This window comes from Ammodytes marinus, assembly GCF_949987685.1.
Source record: "Ammodytes marinus genome assembly, chromosome: 14".
NCBI classification, from domain to species: Eukaryota; Metazoa; Chordata; class Actinopteri; order Uranoscopiformes; family Ammodytidae; genus Ammodytes; species Ammodytes marinus.
This window is the reverse complement of record NC_137218.1, coordinates 23,385,990-23,413,065: the sequence shown is the minus strand read 5'-3', so window position 1 is coordinate 23,413,065 and position 27,076 is coordinate 23,385,990. Positions and strand designations below refer to the sequence as shown.

The 27,076-nt window shown below is 40.7% G+C and overlaps 1 protein-coding gene across 1 annotated transcript in view; it reads right to left on the bottom strand.

Moving 5' to 3' along the window:
• Positions 1 to 27,076, bottom strand: part of pknox2 (pbx/knotted 1 homeobox 2) — a gene marked incomplete at its 3' end in the record, with an annotated part of 76,291 nt that overhangs the window by 35,910 nt on the left and 13,305 nt on the right. The window contains exons 2-3 of the mRNA XM_080041491.1: positions 6,537 to 6,643; positions 2,520 to 2,656 (exon numbers count right to left, since the gene is read on the bottom strand). Coding sequence (XP_079897617.1) covers positions 2,520 to 2,656; positions 6,537 to 6,623 — 224 coding nt within the window. The 5' untranslated portion in view covers positions 6,624 to 6,643. The remainder of the gene's footprint in view (positions 1 to 2,519; positions 2,657 to 6,536; positions 6,644 to 27,076) is intronic.

Sequence of the window (27,076 nt, the reverse complement as noted above, 5' to 3'; positions counted from 1 at the left end):
TAAAGCTATAGTGTGTAACTTCTGTTAGAACAACAATGACGGCTAATCTACATCAAGTAAGCCTTCGGTGATCGCACATGCATTCATGTCCAGGTTTTTTCTTAGCAGTAGAATCAACAACTGAAACATTTATTGGACACTTCTTGGGATTTTTCTGAGCTCCTGCGCCAGTGTCGTGGGGGCTACGCCAGTTTGTAAACGCTGCCATAGTGAGAAATACAGCGAGACTGTAGTGGAGCTGATAGGCTTAAACAACTCCGTATCACCTCGTTTGGCGAGGGCTTGAATGAAACCGACATTCATTTATATGAAAAAGTTACCCACTATAGCTTTAAGTCCAGTACCTCCTCCTCCTCCCCTCTCACCACCACCACCACCACCACCACCCAGGGCGGCTCTAAACATGGCTGCTCACATCAAAGGCATGTCTGCTATCTCAGAGGAGCTGAGGACTCCTCCAGTAGCTTTGCCCCAGGCCTGTAGTGTAGGGGGGCCCAGCACCTCCTCACACACAGCCCTTGGTAGATACCCGTGGGTGGGACCCCAGGATCGGGCACACACACACTAAGGTTGCGTTCCGAATCGCATACTTTCTACTATATAGTATGTAGAAAAAAGATTTAGGATGTCCCGATTCTTGTGGCCAGATTTAGGATGGTTAGAAGTACTCGGATGTCCTGCTTCATGCGGCCAAGATTGTTAGTGTTGAAAACTGCATCCTATTTGGGCGATTCTGACCCACAATCCGCACGTGAAGTGACGTCACATCGACGAAGTCTCCATATGAAAACAAACGGGATGCGACGGATATAAAAGCAAGAGGCAAGATCAAGGCGCAATGTTATGATGAAATAAGAGAGTAAAGTATGTCCCAATAGTTTGCCTACTGCATCCTAACTAGATAATTTTTATCGTTGGATGTAGTACAGTATGTAGAATAGAAAAAAGAAAGAGTATGCGATTCGGAACGCAACCATAGTTTGCAGTGTCATTGCTACATCGCTTGCTAGCTCTTGTCTCATTCCGCTCAACATATTTAGGCCTAGTAAGTTGTTGGTTTGAATACCTACACCATGCAGGAGATCACCCGGCTCGATTAAAAATATCTGTATTTTGAATAATTTACTTCATAAATAGATAATACAAGCTCATTATAGGGGCCGCATCAATATTCCAGTGATAAGCTGAAAAAGGAGTGATGTGTGTTTTTTTTTTCAGAGTTTTGGTTTTTCACCTAGCAGTGATTTTTTCTTATTTTTTACACCTAACAAGGTGGTGCCTTCGAGGGCTTGTACATGGTGAATAAAAGAATACAATGTCGAACAAATGACTGTATGGGTGATCTGTAAATAGTCTAAAACAAAGGTTGAAAAAAAAAATGTGTACACAGTTCCATGAGAAAATGGCCAGGCGACCTTCACAATGCTTATACTCAAAGTCTGCATAAAGAAAGGTTATTTTGGATATTTAGGATGATTGATAACATTCCAATCCACCCCTGGAAAACAAGGTTTGGTTAAGAGGTATTCATTTTGACACATGGTGAAATCTGTTTCAACAAACGTGCAGTGTCATTTACTATATTAGATCAACTATATCTAGACCAAGAAATATAGAAAACTAGTTCTTGTATTCTGTCTCTACCACTTGAAGAGTGAGGCTTACCTTTGAAAATGACTGTTGGCGTGAAAGAGAAATAAATGATGTTTTACAATTGAAGTCTGGAACCTCACACAAACAATGCTCTTTGCCTGATGAAACGTGTGTTTTCTTTGAATAGACTTTTGTTGTTATCTTTTTGATTAATTTATACATACATGCATTCGCTCCTCCTAGTAATCAGGCTCACACATGCTGGAACCTATACCCACCAGTAATAGAAAAAGCTTGTCTATTGCCAGTACACCAAATGCTTCTATAAAAGTCAATTTATCACATTCAGAAAGCGGGGTAATTGAGGGATGCTTCTACAACTACTAGCCTTTGATGAGTGAAAGCGTGTACTGAAGGTGCACTTTGCTTTATGAACGACACTAAGTGAAAATTGGAGGAGGCACCCTTCAAGAACTATTTTCAAAGGCTTTTTTCGTCATGGCTAGTTTGAGAGAACATATATAAAAAACATTAAAACACTAGTATGTGTATGTGTGTGTGTGTGTGTGTGTGTAGCCTTCATCGGCAAGTAGCGCATCAAGTCAATTTAGTACAATTTCTTCAAGCCGGCATGGGGCTAGAGAGAAAAATGCCATAATGATTTTGAATGTAGAACAAAGGCAGGGAAATGCACTGTCTGCAATGTCAGAATGGTGCACATCGCCAGAACTAGTTCAACAAATATAGTCCTGTTGATTTAGCAAAAGGCAAAGTTATTGCCAGACATAATTTATGTTAATGGGATTATTCTGGTTAATGAAAACATATTTTGGAGTCCAGATTTGTGCATTGTCCAACAAACCCGGACCTGTTAAGCCTTTTCTAAACACATGAACCAACCATAGCCTGTATATAAGGAACCTTACCTGTAAACGGCCCTCTTGTCTGACTCTAGCTGTGCCTGGGGATCGAGGGTCACACTGACCGAGGGGTTTCCTGCTGCAGAGGCTGCTGGGATGTGGACCTGGGGGGTCTTGGTGTTCTGTTGAGTAGTGCCCGTCATCTGGGGAAACACAGAACAAAAACATATTACAATTAGGTTTATTACACTGTTATTGCTATTGTCAGGTTGTAATAGGCAAGAGTATAGGCAAGAATGAAATGGATGCTTTGGTTCCCACAGTCAACGGCCATGCTAACATGCTCAGTGACAATACTAGCAAGAGGTTCAGATTAAAGATCCAACCACTTTCTTTGTCACACACACAGGTGGTGTGCAGTGAAATAAAGGAGCATGTTAATGGTTAGCAGCTACAATGTTTACCATGCTACCCATCTTAGTTTAGCATGCTGCTACCATTAGCTACTAACCACTTAATATTGTAGGCTACCGCCGAGGCTGATGGGAAGAGCCATTGGTTTTGCAACACAGTAACAATTACAAAACAACAACAAAAATAGAAAATTTCCCTTTGGATATGAATAAAATATCTTATCATATCTATCTATCTATCTATCTATCTATCTATCTATCTATCTATCTATCTATCTATCTATCTATCTATCTATCTATCTATCTATCTATCTATCTATCTATCTATCTATCTATCTATCTATCTATCTATCTATCTATCTATCTATCTATCTATCCAAAGTATTAGACAACAGAGCACCATGCATGTATGCACCATACTGAAATATTTTGGTCTAACAATGTTTAATAATCATTTAAAAAATCTGGTGATAAACAAACTCAGGTTTAAATGTGAATTTAAGACAGCAATTAAAAACAATGTTTCGTTTTAATATATCTGCTAAAATCTTACAGTTTTTCTCAGTCGCTTTGGTGCTTTTCTCACATCACTATTAACATTTGCACAGCAGTTAGTGCATTTCTCAAAACAATTAGTGCAAACTGCAAAACCTAGTGGATAACCTGCAAAAGTACGTCACTTGCAAAGCCATTTGACTATCTTGTTCATAAACGATGGTGTCAAGACTTCTCATTTTGATGACACTGGCAGTTTCATTGACATGAATACTAGCTTTTGAGGAATAGACTATCCATTTTGAGCAAGTGACATACTTTTGCAGGTTATCCACTAGGTTTTGCAGTTTGCACTAATTGTTTTGAGAAATGCACTAACTGCTGTGCAAATGTTAATAGTGATGTGAGAAAAGCACCAAAGCGACTGAGAAAAACTGTATTTAGAACAAACATAAAAAAACACCCTTTTGGTAGAGCTGTGCACAAATGTGAACAATATAACAGGACATATTGTAACTGAACATATATAGGTAAATCATTCTGGCACATCCAGACGTTCCTGTCTGTCTGGCCACATATTTTCATCTACATCACAACGGATATTATCCCTTGCAATGCAGCGAGGAAAGTATCTATGATGAAGAAAAGGTATAAAATTTGCTTGACAGAATTTAATAACTAGTTCAACAATTTTGTATGTAATGACTCAAGCAATGAAATGAAGACTATTAGTTTTATTGGGAACGACTATTCAGCATCAATAAGTATAGTTCATTTTGACTGACATGACATAAGCAAATGACAATGTTATAAAACAACAGAGAATTGTATGAAAGCAACTGATACATGTCCAAAAGCATTTGCAATTTGTTCAGAGGAAGGAGAAATTGCTACTATGATGTGCTCAAATGACTAAATGTTGCGGAGGTTGAACTAATAGTTATGAGAATTTTCATTCTGATCTGAGAAAAGCACCAAAGCAACTGAGAAAAACTGTAACTTAATGGACCACAATTGCAAACAAGCCAGCCCATATATGACTTTTAGATAGCCTTTGCAATCGCTTATTTAAAAGATTCACTCACTTAAAACCATCTCCCTAAACTTCTTCAAATCAGGCCAAATTTAAATATCACATGACCGTAAAAAAAAGCATAAATAATTAACAAGAAAGTAGGTTTTTCCAATGATGTTAAATGCTATCATTGACTTCATCTACTTAATGTCATAAAGACATTGTCGGCTGCTTGACTTGGTCCTTATTAAGTCATTTTTTCAATCACTTTTCAAAAGCAATAAAGAGCAACATGCATCCGACGCATCCGACAGACAGACAGACAGACAGACAGACAGACAGACAGACAGACAGACAGATAGACAGACAGGCGGAATACAAATGAGGGGACGTCTGCTGGAGTGAATCATTGTTGCTTGACAGGTTCGGCGCCCTTTGTAATGAAAGCCAAATGAACGAGATAGGACGGATTGTCTAATTGAACAAGGCACGCTCGGGTCATTCATAGATTCCTGTTGAATGATAAATATTCAATTAGCGGCTAAAGCAGTGTGTTCGCAATTGGCCGTATATACTGTCTGCTGCAGAACCACATTATTCCTTTACTCTGAATAATAATAATAATAATAATCACGGGGGGAAAAAAATAGAATCATTAAAAGAATCTTGTTAAACTCTTTTGATGTTATTTGTGCTCGAGGGTGAGAAGGAGAGAGACATGCTTTTTACATTAGGCATCCCTTTCTCTCTTTGCTTCCTTTACCCCACTTTCCTCTCCACACACACAAACACACACACACACACACACACACACACAACCCCCCATTTATTTTCCCTTTTTTTTTTTTTTTTTTTTTTAGTCGGGGTTGGGTTGGTATAGGGGGAAAAGCTTCAAGTCTTAATCCCAGCACCAAATGGGAAATAAATTAGCTTCTTCACACTTAACTAGCTCTCATTTGCATTTTTACCGCATTTCTTTGCTGCAGACAGACTTGCAGAGCGGCTCGGGAGCTTTCCCACTGGCACTAATCCTCCGGGCAGGAAATATAAGGCAGACATGAGGGGGTAGTGTGGCCGGGGAAGAGAGAGGGTATAACGCGGTCGGATGAACCTATGAACCTAGCTGCTGTAGTTTAGCTCCATTGGGAGGGTACTGCCGTGTTTGACAAAAGCCTGGGTCCACACATAAACAGACACACCTGCACACACACAAGCGCACACACACACACACACACACACACACACACACACACACACACACACACACACACACAGCCAGGCTATACACAGTACATTTCCCTGACCTGTTAGCTGGGGTTGCTTGGGGCTTGACCTCTGTACTTCTTACATTTTAATTTACAGCGTGTATCACTCTTGCACTCGTGTATTAATTATAATGTGACCCTATATGGAAAAAGGATTTTCTTAATACTCAACAGCCTGAATTATGTTTGGTGCACGATAGTTAGTTCATAGTATTTTTATTGTACTTTATGATATTCCTTCTCTTAAGGGAGAGACACTGCAGGTGAAAAGGGTTTTTGAAAATGTTGGACTTATAGATATCATTATGAAACTTTGCCTAGTTGATTGCTGACATTAAAACAATTGCTATTTATACAACAATGTTTTCAGAATTTTTTTGAATATGCAACCGTGGCAATATCGAAGTAATTATGCATACATCTATTTAAAAAGCAAAAATCTAGATGTGGAACTAAACACATCAACCAATGAGGAAACACTCCTAGATATTACATATATTATTCATATTTTGCAGTACAATAATTATGAGATTACTTGGTACAAGCAAAAGCCATTAATTATTTCTTCCACACAAAAATAAAAGTGTTGGTTGAAGGCATCAGTTTTATTGAAGCCATTAGCCGTTATGTATTAAGGATTTAACACTCACTTCTGATCTGCTAAAACTAATTAACCAGCATCAGATAATTATTAAAATGTTCAATTTTTCTCATTTGTGATTAAAAATATACGACAATACCATTTTTCCAACTGAGCTGCCTCACCCACTTCAAACAGCACTAATGTATTTTTTTTGTAGAACCCAATCACTCATTACACTACCATCCATTCCAATGTGTTGTGCCTATGAGTTGTTACTAAGGCCTATTATACTATTGGTGTACATTCTCTGACCTGTTGGCTCTCCTGGTACGTTGGTGGAGGAACACTCTGGGTGGCCATCATTGTCAGTGCAGGTGCAGGAGACTCATGTTGCATCATGGGATAGCTTCACATTGAGACTGGTATGAGACACAGAAGAAGAAAAAAACAAAAGCAAAATAAACCATAAATCCAGTGCAAGCGAGCAATGATTGGTAAATCCTATTCACAGCAGCAGCCACCAGGTGATGCTATGATTAAATAATAGGAGATGTTGTAATGCAGCATCTTGCCTTTCACACTTCTTTTATAAACCATCTCCATTTAGTAATTCATTTATTTTCTCGGGCTCCTACAGAGCTGGCAGAAGAAAGCAGTGGTGATGTATTAATATAGCCTAGAGTGAATCTAACAAACCTACCAGGAAGATAGATAAAAACAACAAAGCAACACACGCATTCAATCACAGTAAACCTTTTTTTGCCGACGTATACTTAACATAGCAAAGGGTTCGTAACCGCACTGCAAACAAACCCCACACTACTTGTTTACCAATTAAAGGCAGCTATATAGGCTTGATTTTGCTAATTACAGTAAAGCAAGGCGGTTGTGGTTGGAGTCACCTTGGTATTGGTTCTCTATATGTCTTGGGCTGTCTGTGTTTTTGTTGTTGTTGTTGCAGCGGCGCTCTTACCCGGGCCAATCAAGAGGGCTAATGAGGGCTCTTGTCGCTAGGCTAATTGCTATTGGCCGGGACCCCACAGGGCTGAGGGCCGTACCCCCGTGGAACCATCCCACCCACCCCCACTGAAAAGGGCTAATTGGTCCAGGGCTATGTTACACACACACACACACACACACACACACACACACACACACACAGACGCATACACAAAAGCGTACACACAGACATAGACACGATACGGACGCATACACAAAAGCATACACACACACACAGCACCGCACAGCACAGAGAGACCCCATACCATCGCCGCAACTAACTGTAGGCAAGCAAAGCACAGCAGGCGCTCCATCATCCTGAAGCTACGTATAACCTATGTGTATACGCTGCGTGAAATTGTCTTTCTAAATTAACTATTTGACCTGAGGGGAGGGGGAAAAGGCTGTTTCGAAAAACATGTTTAGTTTTTTTGTGTACTGCTTTAAATGAAAGAGGCCTGACCAATCAACGTACATAAACCACAAAAAAGGATTGCGTTCCTTTTGCACTTGCTAAACCTGTGCAAATGAGAGAAGAAGACAGTGTCCAATTCACAAAGCAAATTGCAACAGCCAGTTATAGTGGTGCTATTTACCACGATTGTCAACTGTGTATTATCTTGATGCAATGTGTATCTATCTCATCCGCGGTATACAGTGCGTAAAAGTGCACAGTGGCCCCCTGAAACACTAGGAAGAGATCTTCTTGCTAAACTAGCAAATTGAGCTCAGCTGCCAAACTCTGTGGGTGTGTTAGCACCTGCATATGAGTATTGCAAATTCTTTTGTTGATTTGGTGCTAATACGGGGCAGATTGCGGGCGCTATCAATTCTTTGTGGATCAGGCCCATAGACACAAAACTGTTTCTTTTGCTATACATGCCATTGCTGATGTGTCAGATGTCTTCAAAGTCAGTGGTTCATTTGAAGGACTTATAGGGAAAAAGCATCATAAATGCCATATAAAGTCTTGTGTGGTCATGAAAGGCATGGCAGCAGTTACAGTGGACTGATTATGAGGTCATGAAATGGAAACCGGAACATCTGAAGGGGAAATGTCCTGCACCTGTCGCAACATCCGATCAGGGCTGAGGCCTTAGGAAATAAAAAAATAATGTGCATGACCACTAAAGCTGAGGATTTATGCAGTATATGTGACTGTGAGGTTTTGGCTTGATGAATTTATTTTCTCTTTCTTTCTTTCTTTCTTTCTTTCTTTCTTTCTTTCTTTCTTTCTTTCTTTCTTTCTTTCTTTCTTTCTTTCTTTCTTTCTTTCTTTCTTTCTTTCTTTCTTTCTTTCTTTCTTTCTTTCTTTCTTTCTTTGAAAGGATGCCATAGTAGGATCGTAGAAATACTATAAAAGGAGTGTCGTACATTCATATCACACTCAAGACAAAACATAAGTACACTGGTCTCAGTATTACAGTAATGTAAATGAACACTGCAGACACACTATAGTAGTAGCACTATAACAGGAACCTAATTATTGAAAGCTATACATTGTAGCTTTTTCATATAAATAAATGTTGGTTTCATTCAAGCCATTGCCAAACGAGTTGACACAAAAAGTGAAGTTACGCACTATAGCTTTAATTGTGGCGAGATTGAAAACTATTGCAGCGATATCAAGCTACACTTGAGCGTCAATAAACCCCTGTGTGTGTTGAGCCCTGAACTCCTTTTCATTGGATAGCTTTGCAGGTCCCGATACTGCCAGACAGAAAGTGATGCGTAGCCTACATCTCTCCCCTCTCTTCACAATCGGGACAATACTATACATGACAGACGTTCTAGTGAGCTCATTCCCCGTCGAGACCCAGGCCCTGGCATACAAGACAACTGGCTGAGACCCTAGAGTGGTGTCTGTAACCACATCTGCCACAACACCAAAACGTTGATGTTAAATGCTGGTTTGGTTCCATTGACAAACTCTAATTTTGGGTTTTAGCTGCAATTACGCCCGTTCTATCATATCATACTGTGTTTTGTGTGTTCTCTGTGTGTGTGTGTGTGTGTGTGTGTGTGTGTGCGTGCGCGCGTGTGCTTGTGTGTGCGAGTGTGTATTCAGGACGGTGTTATGAGCATGTGCTGTTTGCACACTTGTTTGTGTGCCATGCGCGCGTGCCCATTTCCGCCAGTCATTTTGTGTACTGATTGCGTCTTGTGCTCTCTCTGTTCTCATTCCAAGTGGTATCAGCTGAAAGGCATCTCCTCTTGTCTTATCAGTCCCTCATTTTAATTGCAAATGCAGCGAGCGTGCGAGTGATTAAATGGAAAATTGCACATTAATTGATGAGAGACGGAGATAAAGCCAGTCCAATTACCACGCAGTATTTTAGGGGCAGCCTCTCAAGTTCCGCCATCCCTCGAAGGAGCGAGTCACCAAATGCCAAATTTGAGCAGGCAATCGAGCATCCATAAATACACGCACACACAAACAGATACACACACACGCAAGCACACATACACACATGCACACGTCCCTCACACACAGATATTATGCCACACCATGGCTGCTGAAGCGTGAATGTACATTCCAAGAACACGGAGAAAACACCAACAAACAAGACTTTTCAGTTCAACAGTGAAATTGAACACGTACACACAGGCACAGGCACGCACACACACACACACACACACAAACACAAACACACACACACACAGACATACACATAAACACACACACACTCAAAACTAAGGGTACAAATGTTCTCTAAAAGAGGGATACAATGACTGTTTCTGGCAACCACTCTCTGTCCTCTCCAAAGGTGCGCGGTTACGCAATAAGTCGTGAAATCCATTTTGAGGGCGAACGACATGTTTGTACCTCAACAAAGGCCTTTTGAATTCTTACAAAGTTCATAATGCATAATATCAATGGAAAAGAAAAGTGCCTGTGGTCGCAATCAAAATTCAAAAGCAGGCATATAAAATGGAGAATGAAGAAGTATAGGCATAAAATTATTGCAGCGAACATCAAAGGGTTTTTTGTGGGGAATTTGGATCAGAGGCAGTCGTGCTCCCTCACCAGATAGTGTGCAGTCAGAAACACTTTTGTTCAGCCTTCAATTGTTCAACAATTCTCAGCCATAAAATAGGCATGTGCTGTATTGATGTAGAAGTAAGTCAGTGTTGTAGCTATAGCTAAGTTTCACACCGTTTACCGCTGGCATTGAAATGAAAAATCCTTATCTGGTCACGTCTGATGCGATCACATGCCTCTGGCCTCCACACTCCAACCATGACCAAAGCCTTTCTTTTCTTGTCTGCTTTGGTTTCTGAGGTGAATTTCTCCTACGGTGTTGGAACTATAGCGTTACATGTGAAATTTGTTTCTTGCCACAAAGCTGATGCTCCTTGTGATTTGGCTTATACACAACACAGGAAACAGTGTCGCGGGGAACATTTCTTGCACTCTAGATTTTGTGTGACCTGGGTTTTTTTTTTACATCAACTCATTAAATGCAAAACTTGTGGTAAAGACAAAGATGTGAAAGTATCAACACTTTGCCCTGTGCTAGAACGGAAGCAGTGAACAGAGGTGAAACGACTGACAGAGTCACACAAGCTTGTGGTGCACAGGAGGGTTCAATCCTCACCTAAAACTGACAATATAACTGTAGGCCTAAATTGGTGACTTTTTTTTTAATGCAACTGAGACTGGGATTATAGAGCTCTCGAGAACAATTTAACTCTCACCTCTCCAATCAAAACAATGGTTGCTGACGATTGGAGTGCAGGAGATATGTTATGTAATTATTTTATTTAAATGTTGTATTTTTATCCATGTTTTAAATTTGTTCCTTTTTTTTTTTTTTTTTGTATTTGTATTCTTTATTTGATTTTAACCCTGTGAAGCACCTTGAGTGGCCCTGTGCCTGAAATGTGCTCTATAAATAAAATTGCCTTGCCTTGCCTTGCCTTGCCTATGATGTGTGACTATTACAACCCAACATGCTAGAAAAATAAACTATATAAAAACTAGTCCACATCCATGCTAGCAGCTCTATAAGGCTCTACATGGGCATGGTGGTGCTGTGAGCAAAATGCTATGTCTGCATGCTAACAGCAGGCTCAGAATCACAATGCTGTCATGCAAGGAGGAATAATACCACTGTCACATTCGATACAGTTTAAGCTAGCGTCATTGGTTTTGCAGATATTCCTTCAACGACCAAAGTACTGACACAGTTATATTGTGACCTGAGGATGATGAAGGCTTAACAAACGTTATATCAACTCGTCCACAAAAGGGAGGAGCTGATCGTCATGCACCAAATGTGATGGCAATCCATCCCACAGTCAAGACACTGCATGGTAAACCACACATTTTAGACAGAACGAAAGCCATACCTTTTTGCAAGGCTTACACCTAAACCTAAACATGGTTAAGTGCAAGATTGATGCTGATTTTAAATGATCGTTTCGATGAATGAAAAGCTATATTGATTTGTTCAGACTGAGGCATAGACAGCTGACTCTCAATAAAGTATTAATCCGACAACCAGGGCCTCAAAATAAATTGTATTAAGATGTATATATAGCCTACATTTGTTAACTTCACGTACTATTGATGACTGCACCCGCTCTTCACTTTTCAACAAACTAAAATCCCACTCATTACTCACAGAAATGCTTGGAAAAGAAATAATAAAATAATTGTTCACAAGGGCAATTGTCTGTACTTTGGGAAGAAGAATACATTACTCAATCCCTCTGATGCCAATTTTCTTTAAAAAACTAGAACAGCCACACAGTGCAAAACAAGGCTTGTCTGACTTAACTAGCGATCAGTGGATCCGCTCCGGCAATGATCCCGGAGCTTCCCATAAATAATACCTCGCGCATATTCATGGGAACAAAAAAAAAAACAGTGTCTATCTCAGCACATCACAGCTCTAACACTCAAGGCTATAGATTTAAATCCACTTTTCCCCCCCAATGTTGGAACCATGACAGACCGCAGCACTTCAAGCCCATTCTCATATCTGATCCATTATCACATGAACACGCATGAAGGAGAGGAGAGGAGAGGAAAGCAGCTGTGTGGATGTTATAGGGACGGCTGTCATTTTGCTGCACACATCCTCCCCATCGAGATCTCATTTAATCTATCCTGTTTAGGGTTTTGTTGGCTAAGAGGTTGACCTGGCGAAATGCAATGAATAACATTTGGGGACGTGGGTAATACTTGGTCGGATATGATGCATCTTGATTCCCGCGCGGGAGACGGGGATGAATAAATAAATCAGGTGTTATTTTGAATATGAGCAGGATCTAATCATGGCCTCATTGTCAGGCCCTGATTTACAATGCAAACAGAGGTGGAACGGGGGGGGCGGGGGGGGGGGTGAGGCCTTGCGTAGAAGGGTGGATGGAAGGGTGGAATTGTAATGAGATTTGGGGGATAGGGGAAGGGGTTGGTGGTGGGGGGCTGGGGGGGGGGCGGTTGTGTCTATGTACAAATTTGTGGTCGGTTTCAACTCAGAAATCGGACAAACACACAGATCAGAGCGCAAACACAGTGCACGCAAGCACGCACACAAACACACACACACACACACACGGGAATGGGCCTGCATGCAAACATAGGCATGTGTAATGTATTAATGCACAAATGCCAACAATAAACACGGGAGCCAGCAAAGCTTCAATCAGTGTCATCCTGAGGGCAATATCACTCACACACACACACACACACACACACACACACACACTCAAAGCAAAGGCGCAAGAGCATACACAGCCAGAGGCAAAGCTAGTTTCACCAGTGGTCTTAGGGCAACATATCCCCCCGCAGGCTAAAGCCAGTTCCACATATACAGGCATAGTCAGGGCCCAGTCCACACTCCCAGACCACCTCATTAACCTGAGCCATGGAGCAGCCCTCCCTCCCCACCGCCCTGCCAAGCAACACTCCTCACTAGCACACACACACACACACACACACACACACACACACACACACACACACACACTTACAATTCATACCAGTATCATTTATTCATCTTCTCTTGTTGATTGGACTCATCCTCGCCCAGCAGACGGATAAACTCGGTTGAAGGACGTTCCAACATTGTTGTGGACATTGTTAAAGATTGCGGCAAACCAAGAAATGGCCAGGTGAAATGAACGGATCTGGGTCACTCATTATTCAAATGTAACTTTTTCATGGTTTTTCGATATTCATTTGGTATGACTTGCCTTTCCCACAATGAGAAAAAAAACAACCACCCTTTATTTTTCTCCACATCCACCATCCTGCAAACCTGCGTTCAAAACCCTAGTCGGAGCATTTCAGACAGATGCTGAAAAGAGGAGATTCAGAAATGGCACTGTGAGAAATATAACGGTTTTTTTTTGGACACCAAACCATGAAAACAGTTTCTAGTAGGAACCTATATGGCACGTTTGAACCTGAAAATGAGCACAATGTGTGACCTTCAAAAGAATGGATTTTAGTTAAAAGATTACAAGCTACTGTATATTCAAAACATATTTAAATGCTCATGTTATGTTCTCCCAAGGTTAAATCTGTAAGCAGTGACTTCAGTTTACAGCCCGGGGGGAAAAAGTATACCAGGGTCTCAAAGATTTTAATTTTTTTTTACTTTTTCAATTCTTAATTAAATCAATAATCTGCATCATCCTTGTCAACAGAATGCTCCTTCTTTTTTCTTGAAAAAACCTTATGTCTTTCGGAATTGTCCCACTTCTCGCTGACTTTAACTCAAAGAGGGTCCTCTGACTCGTCCTTATCAATTTCCAATGACATTTTACGCTTGAATTTTAAAATCTCTAACCTTTCCAGTCGTATTCTTTCATAGGGAACTTCTTAATGAACGTCCTTCACATATTCAAATTCACCCCAGAGTCCATAATGAAGACACAAGGATTTCCCTCGGGTATGACGGCCCGCCAAGATTCATTGCTTTTTCATTTTTTGTTACCCCTAACTGCTAACAATGGCGGCCAGGTCCAATATGACTGCAATTCTTGTTTCCTTTTGTATTTATGCAAATGTTTGTTTGGATATTACATATTTGGGTTTTGATTGTGTTCCTTTCTCCTGCTTTTAGAAAATGAGATTAAAGTCTCGAGTAAAATGAATGCTGTTAAAATTACAGTACAGTGGATTTTTTTTTTTTTTGTAATTCCCCAAGGACAGGTGGTTTGCATGCAAATAACCTGATTAGCATAGTTAAAAGCCCTGTTTATAATGAGGTGAGGGTTGTTTTTTAGGAGGCTAAACATATAAGACAAAGATGAAGGGAAAAGTCGGGCTGCAAGGTGAATGTTTGTACCACCTTTAATCATTTGTATCAAGAGCTAACTGATTTGTAACCTCTTTTCATAACTTTACTTTAAAATAATTAAGAAAGTGAGTATCCAGTTGGAATGTGGAATGTGTTGGTATGGTGCCTACTTTATAATTACTTATACATGGTTATGCAGATCATACATACAGGTATTGTCTATAGCAAGTTGACAGCAACAGTTACAGATTCCAAGCTGTGTTCTAGTAACTATATAGCACAATCATTGAGATAATAAAAAAGGATGTGGGTAAATAAAAATGAACACAACAATGACCGAACGCTACTCAACAAGTGTATCAAAAACTATACAAGATATTGGAAAATCAATTTTCAATTTTTATCCCCACAACAAATATCAATAATCTTCTAGAAGGTGGAGTCAACAATTCAAAACAGAGAATGTTTGTTGTCAACATGTATTATTTGTCTAAGATCGGTACACAGAATCACACACAGTACGGACATGTAGCGGATCGTAAGGAAATATTCACTGCTTTGACAAAAAGTGATTTGGACAACAAGCGTTCTCCAGAATCACTGAACTCCACCTTTAATTAGAAACACTTAGTCCAGATCCACTTTACTGTAAAAATTAAATGCCAAAGAATCCAAAGTGAGCGCTCGTTAATGTGAAACCAGCTTCCCTTATTGGCTCCAGCTCAAATGTGCGTGCGTGGAGGTTTGTTTCCTCCCAGTGGGCTGCAGCATGCACACACACACACACACACACACACACACACACACACGCACACACACGCACACAAACAAACACACACACACACACACACACACATCCTCCTACATAAAAATATGATAATAAGAACACGGACATGCTCCACTTCATACAAGACCCACACACATGGCAAACATGGCGCGTGGCCACTGAGCGTTTCTGGTTGTGGGACTTGCTTCAGTGAACTTATTTTTGTTCCATGCCTTGTAACTGCATCATTTCCTTAAGCAAACACACACATACACATACACATACACACACTCTCTCTCTATCTCTCTCTCTCTCTAACACACACACACACTCACGCAGGCACACAAGCACACTCCACTCCTGGGAAGCGGGCGGATGGGGCGGGTGGAGAGTGCCAACATTGCACTCCACTCCACCAACAGAAATAGCAACCGCAACACAGCGTGTGTATATGGTGCAAAAAGGCTCAGAGAACCACGCATGAGATGATGTTTAATAAGACGTGGATCATAAGCCGTATCAATGGAAGTTATATATCATGTTTACTTGTTGTCAACAAATCCAAAAAAAGGGCAAAACCGTCACTGAATTTCCACTAAAAAGAATTGTGTATCCACAGCCTGATATACTGTCTTCCTCTGTGCCACAGAGCACCATTGTTGTCCAAAAACTAGTATAACCACATCAATGAGCCACACTACACATGGTGACACATATTTTTTCATGATGAACATGGGCATTGTAGTTGATTTTGACTCATCCTAACTGCACTATCGTATGGCTGTAAATGCCACTACTGTTGTTCAAGCATTGTTTGCTGAAAACTATACAGGTATAATCCAGCTTTAATGTAAAAGCACAGAGCATTTTTCTTATCTAAAAAGTCTACGGCAATGTTAAAGGTGGAGTCAGTGATTCTTGAGAATGCTTGCTGTCCAAATAACTTGAAGTCAAAATCAGTGAATGACTCCTCAGAATATACAGAGCCTAGGCTGTGTATTTACACCAGATTTTTTTTTTCCAGTGCACACACAGTACAGACATGTAGTGAGTGAATGGTGAGGAAAAAGTGATTTTGGCGTTGTCCAGACTCTCTGACTCCACCTTTGATTACGTAAGTTTAATTTTACTATAGGTAAGCTCACAATGACAAAGATTAAAGACCTACTTCACCGGTGGAAATATGAAGGTGTATTGAACTCTGAGATCCCATGTAGTATAAATGTGCAAATTTTTTAGAAATCGGTTCATCCTAGCCTGAGAAAAGGCAGAAAGAGTGTTTTATGGTCTCACTGTCTAACCCTACATTTTCCCATGTGTGACATCACACATGGTAAAACGTAGGGTTAGGATTAACAGGACAGCTGGGCCAAGGGAAGACTGACGGAAGAAAAGCCTCATTCATTATATTATAATAGCGATTTTATAATGATAGAACACCGGTTCCATATGGGTGAAGTATTCATTTAAATGCTGATGTTTAGAAGGTATTGTTTACCATGTATCACTAAACACAAAGTGCTTCTCAAGATGATGGGGATGGCTTCAAGTGTTTGGTGATAAACCAAAGTGTTGGATTTCAATGATGACCTGGTGATGTTCACGAGACGAAAAGTCAGAAGATCACCAACATCAGAAGGGGAAAACAACAGCCTTTTGTTTTGAACCAATCTATACACTGACGTTTCAGTCAAGTGGTGGGCTGGCTGACTGTCATAGATAAACTGACACTAGCATAAGGCAGTGGTTCAGGATACGGGCTGAGAGCCACTGACTAGAAAGTCAGAAAGAATTGAAGGATGGAATTAACATTGTTGACTAAAGTATGAGATATGTTGACAATGAGATAACGTTGGAATATTGCCAGCCTTGTCTGTTATGGATGGAATGAATGCTGGGTCATATGAGATGACTTGGCAGGTCTCCTTCACCTCACATTAATTAGGCCTATATGTCTTGGCTGATAGTGTAGCCAATCCCTTTCCACTAAAAAAATCAAACAGTAAGCTACGAACACAGATAAGTGAACTGATGTTTTATTCAAGCCATCCAGATTTCCTCTGCCAAGGAGATCCAGGGGATGTTTTCATATAAAATATGTATATATATACACATGCACTGCCTCATGTAGCCGACTAGCCTTGCTTGTGATCTGCTATATTCAGAGGTCCAAATCCAAGAATAGCAGCTCAGGTATTTTGCCTTGATGAAAAAAGGTGGTGCGGGGCATGAGTGTCCACGTCCTGCTGCCGTCGAGACACACACACACACACACACACACACACACACACACAGGAGGAGTATTTCCTTCTGCTAAGCTGATAACCATCAGAACTCTGAAGGTAGAAAAATTCAAGCTGAAATTGGAAGGGCCGAGCTCACGGAGGGGAAATGTAATCTACAAGAGTTTCCCACTGAATCCCTTCCAGACACTGTGCTCTGCTCCCCCCCCCCCCTCTCCCCCACCCCCACCACACACACACACACACACACACACACACACACACACACACACACACACACACACACACACACACACACACACACACACACACACACACACACACACACACACACACACACACACATCACCTCGGTCCTTCCTCCACTGTCCTGTTTGCTGTCACCTACATTGTGTGGCCTATCTGCCGTGGCATCTCTGATGTTCTTTTTTAAATGATACCCTCTTATCTGATATGTGAGTTAGTGCCATCTGTGACACTCCGCCACACCTTTAGCTGCTAGTGACTGATAAGTGAAAGGCACATGTTAGAGGATGCTCTTTAAAAGGTACAATTTGTATTATCTGAAAAAGCTAAAAGCTAGTCAGCCTCAAGTCTTTCCACCATATCAAGTGATGAGGTGAAGATGCATTTAGTTTTATTATGACGTACTTCTTCTTTGTCTTTCAGTGGGTGTATTTACCCAGGACGCCCCCTAAAGTCTTTATAAAAATATGTAACGCGGGTAAGTTTGTCCATGCTGTGCTACTGTAGAAACATGGCGGTGCACCCTGCTCCTATGTAGATAGAAAGTTAATTCTAATGGTATATACATACTGTCTGTATATATGGTTATAACTTTTTCAAGTGATTATACACTAATTAAAACATACTTGTGATTATTATATTCCATTTCTACCAAGTCTGTTGTGAAAAATGCTTTTGAATTATACACACTGTACCTTTAAATAATAAACTCTATACAGAATAGTTGATACATTGCGGAGTTCTAACCAAGGCCCCATGCTTCAAGCCAAGAGTTGACAACTCAAACAAATAAGTGGAAATGATATGAGTGATACATTTCTTACTTGCTGTATTGTAACTTACAAAGTGACGTGGTACGTTGTAACTGTTTCATCAGTCAGTGTTCTGACGAACAGGATACAATCAGCTGCTTTTTCTACAGCTATAGTTCCTTAAGCCCGGAATTTATATGGCCTATATAGAATCAGCAACATAAAGACCTTACACTCAATATAGTCCATTCCAATCCAGTAATCATACAATAAATACACATGGACTAAGACCATTCATGCCAATGTTTTAGACATGGGATAAGCTATGTATAATATAGCCAATTCTTCAAATATAACAAAAGTTTATTTCATTATTATTCATTAATTTATTGTGTTGGTCCATATCGCCTGAATAATCCTTACACCCGTATTTGTTATACACCCATGGCTTTAAACTAGGCAAAGTGTATGTGTCTGGTGCAAACATTTAGTATGTACTGTATGTTAGCATGCTTACCACATTATGTAAGTGATCCAATCCTACATCACAGCAATCAGCCATATCACTTTAAAGTGGTCTGTACATCAGAAGCATGAATAGGCCCTGCATATATAAATAGGATGAATGTTACCATGGGAACACAGGCTAATGCACGCCATGGAAAAATAAAACAGTGAATGGTGCACACACACACACACACACACACACACACACACACACACACGTCTCAAGGAAAGAAGCTTCGGTTATCATTAGGAGATGCCAACGTTTAGGCTGTTATATTCTACATAACATCATCTAACTGTATACTGCAGATATAACATCGAAACACTGAAAAATAGACACAAACAACATTAATTTCCCTCCAACATGCTAAATGGGAAAATTGCCATATAAAATGCACACACTATATTGCTATTCGCCATAACAGGTATACAATTAATTCCCATATCCAGCAGTCATTTTTTTTATTTTTTTATTTAGGAAACTAGTACCTCCACACACAGTTACAAACAAATGAAATTCACCCCTAGGTGTATTTCTATGTTCCTTTTAAGAAAGTATTTCAACATGTTTGCAATTATCCACTGGGAGGACTGGGGGGAGAGAAATCCTGAACAGTTATGACTGGCAGCATGCTCTCTTAGGCTGCTCGTCTGCTGAGTGAGTTCTCCCAAATCACTCCACACACTATATATAGGTGTGTGTGTACATTCTATCAAACTAAAAAGGGACATATCAAACACACACACATGCACGCATGCACACGCACACACACACACACACATACACCCACATACATACACACACACACACGCACACACTCATTCAGATCAACAGAAGGGAATATTTGAGGAGAGTGACGGGGGATTAATGAGAGGGGGATTAGCAGGTGGGCAGCTCTCTTGCTATGTGTGTGTGCTTGTGCATTCCTGTATGTGTGTGTGTGTGTGTGTGTGTGCGTGCATGCATGTGTGCGTGCGTGCGTGTGTGTGTGTGCCCGTCAATGCAATGTTGGCCACTTGAGCCGGGGTCGAGTTTGTCTTGGAGGGACGGGGCCGGCTAGCAAAGAACACTTAAGACAGTGTCAGACAGAAGCAGAGGATGACTGATCAGACTGGCATGTAGCACGACATGTCTGCAGTGAGGAACACAGCAAGGGTAATGACAGGTCAGAATGTCTGAGCATGCTAAGAAGGGAGCAAAGAGCACACACACACCTGGGAACTGGGTTTGGTAGAGGTATGGCTACTGTATGTAAGTACCAGGGAAAGCTTCCCAATGTCTTCTGCATAACTCTAAAATATATATTTATTTCATCAAAACTTTTAAAAAAAACTGCAGCTATTTCAGAAGCAGCTTTCATTGGCCTTGTATTGTGTTTTTGAATAGCTCTCATTGAAAAAAGGCTTATATTTTCAACCTTGCTCAATTGTGCGCTAACTTCTTTTCCAAGTGCTTTTCAAGAGTGTTTCACAGCTTGCCAAGCCAAACTCAGGATGCCAAACAAGCTGTAGTGTTTGCATTGAAATATTAAGCATATTTTACATTTGCCTTGTATTGCGACTGAGTACATTTACTTTACCTTCTAACTTCAGAATACACACATTTATCTATCCATCCATCCATCTACTGTATCTACCTAAAATAGTGATCTACTGTCATCTAATATATGTAATGTATATGTATAACTTTAGCTGAGAAAGTCAATATATCTCTTTCTGGAGTTTTCCCGCATGCAAATTCTGACCAATGGTAAAGCAGTTCTGGAGTTAGAGTATTGCTCCCACCCAAAACCCATCTGACCAATGAGAGAAAAGAACATTCTTACGTGGCTTATTAAGTAGTTCACCTGTTGAAAGATGAACCAACGTATCAACCAAGGAATCAAACTATAAGCAGACTATCAGGTTTCAAAGCGCCCTTAAAAGCTCTTCATGTAACCAAATGGTCTGTATACAAGTACATACTGTATGAATGCAATCTCAGATTTTTTTAGACCGATAAATACATGTATCTATCCACACACAGGTACCAGTAGATCCAAACCCATCAACTCAAACAGCCAGACAGGGGGGAGAGACCAAATAGAAAATGAAGTGGAGAGCTGGAGTCGTCCGAAAAGTGAAGACCAAATAATGAGGCCAGCAGCAGTGGTGTTTGCTGCTCTTGGCTGGAGCGTTTCTGTTTGTCTTAGTGTTAGGGGGGGGGGGGGGCAGAGAGAGAGAGAGCCGGCAGCCCCATGGAATTCTATGGGAAACGCCAAACAAACCCATATTAAATTTCCTCTGAAATGCCATGGGGAGGAGAGAGAGAGGGGCACGGAGCATGCGTGGCAGACAGGGGGGGAGGATGGACAGCAGAGGGAGGGAGAGGAGAGAGAGAAAGGATGGGTGGCTATAGAGAGCTCAATGTAAGGGAAATCAGTCAATGAATAGGAAGTGGAGGAGAGGTTGAAAAAGAGAGCTTTGCAGGCTGCAGGGTAGACCTGGGAAAAGTAATGCAGAGTGCCCAGTCATGCTAGTAGGTAAAGGAGAAACTACAAGAGGAGAACGCACAGCTTGAGTGTCCATATTGTCCATCTCAATCAAGCATGAGGCAATGGGTCCACCCTCATAATTCAAAGAAATCACAACATTCAAAAGAGGAGTTTAGGGTTACATCAATGTTCTATGACCTACTACAAGGACAGACCCTGCGTTCCAAATAGCATACTATTTCTCTGTAGTATTCTACATACTACAGCTGACTATAAAAAACTATGTTGTTTGCATGCAGTAGGCATACAATTCGCTAATATAAACCGTCGCATCGCTGGTTGTTTTCACACGGCGGCTCCGTGGATGTGACATAACTTCCATTGTGCACAGTGGTTTGTGTACATATAGAGTGCTTTATGGATCAGTTTTCTGCCCACACAGCACTAAGATCAGCTGGTTATGTTCTCATGGTGACTGCTCAGAATGTGCCTTATAATGTGATCATAATAATATGATACAATAACAGAAGTTGTCTGAGTGGACATTCAATATGTGTGTTGGTAATTATTTCCCCCATCCAGAACACAGAGAGACACATTAACTCAATGACAGAGTGACACACAGTCCAGTTTTTTTCATGACATGGGCTTATAATGGTGAAACATTAATAAGCCAAACTATATTGCATACTACCGTATATAGTTGGGTGAATTAGAATTTGTATTTAGAAGTCAGATTCCACCACATAGCATGAAGATAAAACCATAAGTAGAAGTAACAACATGAGAGAATAGACGGGCCCCATGCCGATCAATGAGCATATAAATTGTTTGTACTTCAATGATGCATCTATCAATCATTCCTCTATCCGGAAGCATTTTAAAAATCAATGGCTTTCACACTTTAGGTGGCGCATTCAGCCGTATTCTCTTCATATGTATATACTAGCACATGGGTGATTAATTGTTGACAAAAAGACTATTAATATTTTTTTTCTATGTAAAACAAGTAATAAATACAACTTCATATATCTTTTATGCAAGTAGTAACTCCTTTAAGTAGGGGAGGACAGGCAGAGCAGAGAAAGCCACAGTGGACTGCGTGAATACACACTCACACACACACATGCGTGCGCACCCACACACACACACACACACACACACACACACGAACAGTTACTCCAGAGAGACAAAGAGGCAAATGCTTTTCAGCCTGTTTTTAAAACGGGGGAATAACTCTCTCTTCGTCAGCTATCAAAAACACAAAAACTGCAGGTGCATCAACAACAACCCCCCCGAGGAGAACAGTTTGACAAACCAGAGCTACAGTTGCTGTGAGCCAGATCCTGCTCTCTGCTTTGAGGTACATACTAAAGCCTCACATTCCCTCTCTCTCTAACACTATCTAACTCTCTCTCTCTCTCTCTCTAACTCTCTAACTCTCTCTCCCTAACTCTCAGCTAAAGGGACATCTGGAGCGCATTAAGGCACTAAGGACATTGGATCTCCCCAGAGCGCCTGGCTGGATGGGTGGCCCACTGTAGGCCTCCTTTCAGCAGCAAGGCCCGGCCCTACCTGATTGATAGAGGGAGCCCCACACACACACACACACACACACACACACACACTCTTAACGCTCACACACACACACACACACACTGAAAAATCCCACACTGTTGACATACAGCATTGGAGCATTGAGACATTTGGCGGTGCTGCTAAAATGGATTAGTATGGACACGTGTACTTGCACCTCTCACTGTGTATAGTTTGACCTATCAATCATGCATCAGGGTACTTGATACACTTAATGTGCTGTACATTCCTACAATGGAACGTGCATATGTGAGCAATGAATGCAGATCTGCATTATTTGCATATAAGGAGAGACAATGCAGTGAAATGGGTCCACTTGTTTTACTTAAAGATAGCATCATGAAGCCAGTTGATTACTTACATTAAACAATGACTTTTTTGTATTCCAATTTTTTCATATACATGTTAGAGACCAACGTTTTTTACAGAAGAGATGTTGTATACATCCTTTTTCCATTTTATAAATCAAAGAATACTATGTACGGGAGAACGGGGGAATCTGAGGCATCGGGTAATGTGAGCCACCCCCTGTATCTAGGCAACGGAAAACATTTGTGGTCATGTGAGATATATGTTTTCAAGCCCCTCTCATTTCTCCATGGCCCTGAAAGAGAGGACCTCATGGTGCTGTGGTAAGCATGTTTTTTTCACCAAAATAGGTATTTTGCATGTAAAGTAAAGTTAATTTTCTTGCTGTCAACTTAATCAACTGTTGTGCCAAAGCAAATGTATTCACGTAGAAAAACTTCTATCATATGTGTTGATGAACTACCAACATATGAAACCATGTGATGCTGATAACTGAAGATTAGCCTGAAATGCTAAGAGAGGTAGTTTTTTCTCAAATTGTGGTGGTGGGGGAAAGTGAGCCACTGTCTCACTTTCCCCCACCATGAGGCACAAGTTAAGTTTAGTCTTAAACATATTTTAATGTAATATTACATAACATATGTTTTATATTAATGTCATACACATTGTAGAAAAGCCATCATGCCAAGTAAATACACCAGGAAGACGACCTGGGGCAACCACACGGAAAGAGCACCGTCTCATCTTTCCATGTAACCTTCAGGGCTGGAATGTAGAGTAGGCCGAGTTGTAGAGTATGACAGGCTGATGTTATAATCCAGTTGGGTCTTCTCCTGTGTTCTGAGTCCCAGGCTGTTCTCGCTGGTTCTGATTTTCCTATGCTTTGACCCCCAGACACTAGCTGGCTCTAAGGGTCCTGTGTTCTGACCCCCAGACTGTGTTCTAATCTAACTGGTTCTATCTTTCATTTGAATCTTATTAAAACCTTTTGAATTATAATATGTTGTATTTGATTTTGTTCAGAGTTACTTTCAAGTGTTTAGAACATTTGCTTTGCTTAATTGACCAAACCCCATCATTCTTTTACTAGTCCGACATTAGTTCTGGAATGTGTGGCTAGCTTTCAGGATTCTTACTGTTACAATATGTGTTGTTATGGTAGTTTCAGAGTGGAAAAAGTAAGTGGATCAGTTTACCCCACAGCTGGCACATGACAACTTTTTTTAAAACAATCATATTTTCACTGCCCTTTGTCTTGAAAAAAATCTGCTAATGCCCATTTCTAGGAAACATCCTGAATTAATGGGAAATGTGTAAATTTGAGTTATAAACCATTTTAGCTCCCTTAGAGGGGAGCAAATGTAAAAAGTGGCTCAGATTACCCCGTTCTCCCCTACAGATCTTGAGCATGTTTTAAGACCAAAATGCACCATAAATCAGACATTTAACAACATGGAACAGATCATTTTGTTATAACCTTCAGAATAGTGCTAAGAAAGACTATGAAATGTGGCCTAGAACGTTGATGTCAATGCTTTAGAAGTTGAGATTTTCAGTTCAGAGTATTTAAAAAAACGAATGGTGGAAATGTTGAGATAACGCTTATTAAAGATGGTTGTATAGGACAAATATACAGACGCATACAGACAAGGTTAAGTCAAATAAACACCTGAATGTACAGTCGGACATTTATTTATACTACTGAAAGAACCATGTTATGGAAGCAAAATAGCCAAACATCGCAACATTGACTAGCACTTGAATGAACACTGTTTTTTGCCAGCAGTGTCTTGCCTTGATATACACACACGTGCCTCCTTAACATGCTCTTACATAAAAGTAATATGGGGACAATAGCTGGTATAACTGTACAATTAATTGACAAACATGCCATTCAATTCAGTACCAAAGCATTCCCTGACACCACATTCACACCAATAACTCTGGTAACCAAAGCCCATCTTGTGTCTCAGAATTGTCCTTTTTTTTCTTCTTTCAATCAAAAGCACTGAAGAGACTGTTTCTATGAGATGTTATCCAGCGGATGCTCTCTCTCTCTCTCAGTGCAAAAAATAACACAAACTTTTTCAAAGGATAAAAAAGTTCAAAGGACCTCCTCATTTTCAGTAAATTGCTTTTGCCTGATTTTTTTTGTTGCCCATTTCAAATAAATTGCAGAATTGGCCCAAAATTTGCAATTCACAGGAAGTCGGCATGCACCCACCCCCCCCCCCCCCCCCCCTCCCCCTCCCCCTCAGCCACACAGAGGAAGTTAATCCATATTTCACGTTTGAATATAAGATGGAAGTGGATGGGGGGCGGGGGGGGAGATAGGTAACTCTTTGCCAGGAGATGAGTAGAGAGGGAGGGGAGGGGGGGGGGGTTGGAGGATGCTGTGAAAAGGCGAGAGAATGGGGAAGAAACAGGCGGCATTTAGAGTAAATGGCATCCAAAAAGCCCTCTCCAATTATCTTTGCCTGCCATGCCAGTGAGACTGACTTAATTAAAACGACTTGAGAGGCAGTGGAGGGGTAGAGGGGAGGGGGGGTAGGGAGAGGAAGGAACAGCCAGTGATTGAGGGGGCCAGGCAAGGCGACGTATCTGCACCGAAACACAAAGCTACCGGAGCTCAGGCATTGCATCTCGCAAGGCTGTGAGTCCACCACTCTCCTCTCCTCCTTTTCAATTCTCCCCCCGACTTCAAAAGAGAATAAAGAAATAATAATAATAAAAGGAAAGGAGAGGGTGGGGGGGGCTCTCACCATTTGCAAGCCACGTAATTGTGCTATTTAAATCCTACATTTTTATCATGGTCGGAATATTCGTATGGGGGGAAGAGAGAGGAATATAGAAAAAAATGGTTGATTAAAAAAAGCTTTTTTTTGTTCTAGTCCAACCCCCCCCCCACACACACACACACACACACACACACACATATAGACACACACACACACACACACACACACACACACACACAATCTTATCCTTCTGCTTTTTTCACTGAGAGACACCTTTGACAGTGACCTTTACATGAGGTGTGTTTCTATGGAAACAACATCCATCCATCCACCCAGTCCCTCTCTCTCTCTTTGGTGGTTTTCCTGTCATCGGGCGGTCTAAACCGGCCCACTTGTGACTAAGAGGAAGAGAATGCATCAGGGTTTAAAGATGTGTCTGTGAGGTTTGTATTGCATGTTAACAGTGGTGTGTACCTGAAGAGGAGCACAGGGCATTCTCCTGCTGTTGGGGAAATTGAATGCAATGCCCATTCAACTTGATTACTGTTGTGGAGTTTGAGTTAATGTAGTATATTAGCTTCTTCAAAATCTTAAAGGGGACACAGAACCAGACATAAAAGGTATTGCTAAGATTTTTGTGAGTCATTTCTCATATTCGGTATATTAATTTCTTCGGAAAGTTGGCATGCCAAGTGGGAAGAAAACTGTCATTTATACAGTAAATATACAGTAAATCTGCTGTACAATCAAAGTATTTAAAAGTAATAGTTTCCTTCTCCGTCATTGGTTGAAAAAAACACAAAATCTAAAATAATTCAGCAAATCTTCATTATTTCAAAGTTGAACTGCTGGATATAGGAAAATGAGTTTTGTGCTACAAATAGAATAATATTAATCCTGCAAGTACATCCAGGAACAAAACGTTAACATAAAACGTTCTTCCTCTGTAAATACATCATTGTGCAC